Source organism: Canis lupus, chromosome 7 (genome assembly GCF_011100685.1).
Source record: "Canis lupus familiaris isolate Mischka breed German Shepherd chromosome 7, alternate assembly UU_Cfam_GSD_1.0, whole genome shotgun sequence".
Taxonomy (NCBI): Eukaryota; Metazoa; Chordata; class Mammalia; order Carnivora; family Canidae; genus Canis; species Canis lupus.
In genome coordinates this window covers 5,255,107-5,261,449 of record NC_049228.1, presented here as the reverse complement: position 1 = coordinate 5,261,449, position 6,343 = coordinate 5,255,107, and the positions used below count along the sequence as shown (strand labels likewise).

The window sequence follows — 6,343 nt, the reverse complement described above, 5'->3', positions numbered from 1 at the left end:
TACTGCTTTCTTGCATAACTCTTTTTTTTTTTTTGCATAACTCTTTTATTTGGTATATAACATATTATACTTGAGGCAGATTTACAATGGCTTAAAGGGTCTGCCAAGAACCAGTCTCCTCTTGCCTTTCTGACACCTTCAACCAGCATTTTCCTTACTCATTCTCAAACCCATCAAGGATGTTCCCACCTCAGATGCCCTTGCTGCTATCCCTCCCTGGAAGTCTCCTCCTAAAGAGTTAGGGGTAGGGATAAGGTTACTTCTGCTTATTTCTCTACTTCCTTCAGGTTTCTGCTTATATCTCATCTATTAGCAGGTCTTCCTTGACCACTCTATAAAAATAGTAATCCTCCACCTGCCTAGCATAGCACCTGATGTTTCTCATATCCCAGTTAATTTCTTTCCATAGGGCTTACCACCTGAAATACTTTTATTACATATTTATTATTATTATATTTTTCCTACTTCTATAAAAGTAGTCATTTTGTCTATTTCATTTGCCAGCACCTAGGACCATGTGAGCCTGGTAGTCAATGCTCATTTTTTTTCTTAAGTAAATCTCTTCGATTAGTGAAACGGATCAGGCTAGTAACAAGGAGACTGGTCTATATAAATAAGTCTAGATTTAGTCAACTAAAACAATGACTTCATCATGAACTAAAAAGGAGATTTCAGTTAGAATGAATTAAAGGCATTGACTTTTCTAAACTATTGTAAGAACAATTTGTTTTCCATATTTAATGTGTGGTTGTGATAACTCATGTATTGATGCAGCACATTCTTAAAGTTGGTATTAGTCTATTTTTTAAAGATTTTATTTATTTATTCATGAGAGACACACACACACACACACAGAGGCAGAGACATAGGTAGAGGGAGAAGCAGGCTTCATGCAGGCAGCCTGACGTGGGACTCGATCCCAGGTCTCCAGAATCACACCCTGGGCTGAAGGCACCGCTAAACTGCTGAGCCACCTGGGCTGCCCGATATTAGTCTTTTTAAAGCAAAGAAGTTGAATTGCTATCTACCACCTATCTAATCTGTCATCTATCTACCATATATCTATCAACTATAACTATTATTATCTAGTTACATACTCTACAGAAAATATATTTTTTACAAATATTCTACACAAAATTTAAAAATTTCAACTTTATTCACTATTTTGGATGTTACTGAGTGCCTGAATTAATCACACCTTTTTATTTTCTGTATTTCCAATGCTTTGACATCTAGGACCTTTTGCTGACCTTAGAGAGACTGAAGGACTGTCCCTCCCAGGACTAGCCAATTCCTAGACATAAGACTCCCTTGCAAGCACGTCTTTCATATATAAACAATTAATTCAGAGCACACCCCTCATCACTTGCTTTATCAGACTCTTATACTCCAGACCACTATTCTTTTGCCCAAATAACCCCTGAGTGAGGTATCAGACAACTAGAAACAGCCTCTACCCCCCAGAGCCTGCTAAAATTATTCAACTTAAACCTGCTTACCCTGTCTCACCTGTTCCTGCAGAAATCACAAAAAAGGCTTTTGCCCACATTTTTTCCCCTTCCTCTGTCTGTTGACTGACCATGGTGTTTCCCTGTCTGTCCCTGAATAGCTTGACATTTCCTCTCCTTTTAGGCAGTGTGTATAACAAACTATCTTTTCAGTGGCAACCATCCATTCATCTATTGGCCTCACCATACATGAATAACAATAAAACTTATATTCAAAACAGTGCCTTTTTAACATGTTATATGTTTGTGTGTCTTTGCTTGGATTTCCTACAATGACGCAAGGCTTAAGTACTAATGTTTTATTGTAGATTTAATCCCAGAGCAGAAAGAGTGAGAAAAGGGATAAATGAGAGAGAGAAAAGGATGGGAGAAAATATATAGGGTACTTTCCTTAATTGTCTCTTGCTTAGTAAGTCACACACAAAAAACATTATTTTATTCTGTCTCTACTGGGTTCAGACTTGGTAATAAGTATTTTTCTACAGAGTTATTCACTGAATCTAGATTTCTATATTTATTTGCATAGAATTATAAGAAGTAATCTCTTAAAATTTAGCAATATTCCTTTCTCTTTAATCATTATGTCTCTCTTATCATTTATGATTTTGTTATTTGTTTCTTCTGCTTTTTGATCTTTTCCTTGATTAGCAGTTTTTTTCTTTTTTTTTTTTGTAGTATGTTGGGCTCTGTAAAACAGGAGACTCAGCATATACTCTAGGGGGTTATTATATGAGGGTCAACTGATCTGGAAGCATAGAGAGGGGGTAATAGAGCTTTACTCTGGAGAAGTCAGTGACAAGAGATGAAAGAATAAGTTGGACCTGGTTGTGGGTGGGAGAGGTGGGGGTAGATTAGTCAGCTTGGGAAGACGATGGTTAAGCATGAGAGAGACATGAGGATATTAAACCAATGCCTGAAATCATTCTTCTCCATTCTTGTGAGCATATATTATAATTTGTGTGAAAGAGATGGCCAGTTGTTCTGGTTATTGTAGAAGACCAATTGCCTATGGCCTGTGGATCATCTAATAGAAAATTCCCTTTCATTCCCAGTTGCTCTGGTCTACACTTGTCCTAATTGTCCTATGTGTCCTCAACTCCTTATTGTTAAAAGACCAGGTTGCCTGGAAGGTTTCCTCAAAACAGAAGATGGAGCTTTTGACTCCTTGTGGGGCTATGATGTTGTAAAAGAGAAAGCCGTAGGGTACTAGGTACTCCTGGTTCAGTATTTAATAGAGTGTCTTGTTTCCCTTTATATTGTTTCTCTTATACTTGTAAGGGAATGTATCTACTTATATAGACTATAGGTAATGCTCATATCAAATTAATGCTAATTTTATTTAGTTGAAGATGAAATTGAACCAGCAACTAAAATCCATTCATGAAATCTAGCTTTCTTTTTTGTTTTTATAGTCTACAATTTTTCCAAATCTGAAACAAAGTTCAAAAACAAATGGAAAGCTCCCTAACTAAGTCAACATTATTGGAAAATGACATTGTAAATATTGATAGTATATAATCAGAAAACAGTAAGATGAATGGAAAAGAATCAAGGTTAAAATATTTTTTTCTAGATTAAAAAGCAGTTCTTCTTTGAATATATAGATTTTAAACTCTTATGATATGAAATTTTTGGATAATGTTTACAAACAACCTTTACTTAGGAAAATAATTGATATTTGAGAAGATCACTGAGATCTTCATCAGTCAAATTACGGATTTACAAATCAAATCTAGACCCAAAAGGGTTCCAGTAGTGTAAAGCTATCTAAAAAGAGATTCTATCTCTCTTGAGGAATTATTTAATATATAATTTTTTACATTCTCAAAGCAAGAGAAAACTACTTTCTCATTTTCTCTATTAAAAAAGAATTTGGGAGGCACATTAGAAGTCTTTGAAGAGAAAGCACTACTTAGTTCCCCTCCTAACTGCTCATAAGCTTCTTAAATACCTTTGTGTCAAGATAAACTTTATTAACCCACAGTTTTCTTAGGCTAACCTCAAATCTACTTTCTTGTAATTTCCGCCAATTGTTTCCAATATAGTCTAGATCTAGTCTGATCAGCATTCTCTTTTATATTTAGAGACTTCCATATCCCACTGTCTGAATTCAATCTCAGACCCATATCATCTGTTCCTCTAACAGATCAAGACCATTAATCCAATGGGACCTTATTTTCTTTTGGTCAGTTAATCACTTTCCTTAATACACAGCTCGTACCCATTGTCTCTCACAACCACTTAGAAGTCCCTCCGTCACTTACTCTTCCATCCTGAAAACCCCTATTTCTGGAGTAATCCCTTGGTTTGCTAGATATGCTTATACACTGGCATTCCTTTTGCTGCTGGCAAGATCATGCCAGTGTGTTTTTTTAGCAGCATTACAAATGAACAAGACTGCAGTTCAGTGGGACTCTTCCCTTCCTGCTGTTATTGTACCTGGTAGCTGACATTTTCAATGATTCTTCATTGAAGGACTTAATATCCTATTTTCTTCTGTTTGAGGCTTACTCTCATTTGAATACCATTTTTTCCACCTCCCCAGGAAGCTTGCTCCATTAAGTATCCTTATCTTTTTCATATCTTTAACTTTACTAGTTCCTTCTCTCTCTGTCATGTATTTCAGTGTTAAAAAGAAAGATTTCCACCATATATCTCCTTTTAGCATTGTCTCTCCTACCCTTTTTCCTTCACAACTAATTTTTTGGAAAGTGTAGTTTGCATTCACTGTCTCTACATTCTAACCCTCAAATCATTCATAAATATGACTGAAGCTTGAATTCTATCCCAACATTCCATTGATATTCTCTCATAAATCTCCTTACTGCCAAATTCAACTGACAATTTTTGGTCTTTGTCAGACTTAATTTTCCCACAGCATTTTCATTGCTTATAACTCTCCAACCTGATCCTCTTTCTTTTCTTTGCTTCCATTATATACATTCTCCTTATTCTTCCTCTTCAACCTCTGACTTACTATCCTCGTATCATTAAGTACTGGAGTATTGGTGTTCTCTAGAATGTGGCTGTTGGCTTTTCCCCTTCCCCTTCCCCTTCAGGCTGTGACACCTGAGACAAATTACTGAATGTTTGTGTTTTTATCATCTTCATAATTGAAAAAATTAGAACCTACCTCATAGTATTATGATGGAGATTAAATGAGAGAATGCATACTAAGGCCTTAGAAAGCGTCTGACATATAAGTGACTCAATGTATTATATATTGTATGACTATTCAGATAAGGGAAGATTTAACATTGAAAATATAAGAAATTATCCCCAAATTAAGTTATATAATGACTTTTCTGTAGAGTCTTCAATAAGACAAAAAGCAAGGGTCACAAAATAAGTAAATGTGTGAAAGATAGTAAATTTTTAAATTAACACTTTATAATGAAAAACTACAGGCAACTTAAAGGACAATAAATATATTGGGAGAAAATATTTTCCATACTTACATCTTACTAAGAATCAAGATCCAAGATTTATAAAGAAATGCTACGACTATATAAATGAGAAACAGGACTAACAGAAAAGTAAACAAGATACATTGCAAATCACTGAAAAAAAATGTCAAAAAGATAATCTTTCTAAATATGAAAAATATGTAAAATGAAAATGTCATTTCATTATTAATTTTTAAAGTTATACAAAAGCAGAATAAATAGTATGATGAACCTCATCATGCCCAATAGCCAGCTTCAAAAATGATCAACAAATGGCCAATCTTGTTTCATAGTCACTCCTCTCTCCATTGAAATTTAGAGATAACCTTTTACTCTTTGATATTACCAAATGTTGAGGAAAGTACAAAGAATAGGTTCCTTCACACATAGCTGAGAAGAATTGAAATTTTGTGAAGTATCTATTAAACTAAAAATTGAACACAATATAAACTCCCAAATTTCTGCTTTTTTTTGGCATTCGCCCTAGAGAAACTCTTTTTAAAAATTCTTCTGCATTTGGACAAACAAGCGTGTAAAATGATTCCTATTGAATTATTATTTGCTTAAAGAAAGTTGGAAACAATACTGATTCCCTAAAAAGGATAAATAAGCTATGATACAACATATGTTAAAAAAATAAACTATGGTATGGTACATCCATACCATGGGATGCCATGTGGCATTAGAAAGTGTGAGCTAGATAGATTTCATAATGTGTCAAAATATCTGAGACACATTCCTGAGCGAAAAAAGCAAGCTGCATGAAAATACGCATAGGATGATATCATTATTTTTAAAAAATGGGAAGAAAAATAATTTTTATATCTGTCTATTAACTATCATCTGTGTATCTATCAAACTACATTCTAGAATGGTATAAAGCAATCTTCACAAACAATAACAATGGAAGAAAACTATTAGAAAAGACCTGAGACGGGGATGAATCCAGTCCAGCATGAAAAAATCTGCACCAGGTTTGAAAAATCACCCCATCCTCCCATGTAAGATGCTTAGAAGCTTTTTGAATCTAAGTCCCTGTATTTTCCAGCGAAGTAGCTGTAAGAGGGGTAGAGGCAGGGATGGCATCCAGAGACTCTGGGGCACCGTCTCCTTTCTGAGTCAGACAAAGGTCACAAGCGGACTTGGACGAGACCACCGGCAACACATCAGAGTCCTCTGAATGAGACCATGGCGCTTATGAAAATGAACTACTTTCTCATCTTCTACCTCAGTTTCTCACTGCTCACCTACATAAAAAGTAAGCTTTTCCATTTATCGAACTTTTGGCACTTTTTCTGACTTAAATGTTTCTAGCAAATAGTTGATAATGTTGCATGTGCTACAGAATACAACACTTGAAAAAAAGTACAAAGAATTTGATATAAGCAA

General features: G+C 34.9%; 1 protein-coding gene across 1 annotated transcript in view; it reads left to right on the top strand.

Annotated features, from left to right (window-relative positions):
- Positions 1 to 5,854: 5,854 nt before the first annotated feature.
- CRB1 (crumbs cell polarity complex component 1) overlaps positions 5,855 to 6,343 on the top strand; it is a 213,222-nt gene continuing 212,733 nt past the window's right edge. Inside the window, exon 1 of the mRNA XM_038541982.1 lies at positions 5,855 to 6,212. Coding sequence (XP_038397910.1) covers positions 6,143 to 6,212 — 70 coding nt within the window. The 5' untranslated portion in view covers positions 5,855 to 6,142. The remainder of the gene's footprint in view (positions 6,213 to 6,343) is intronic.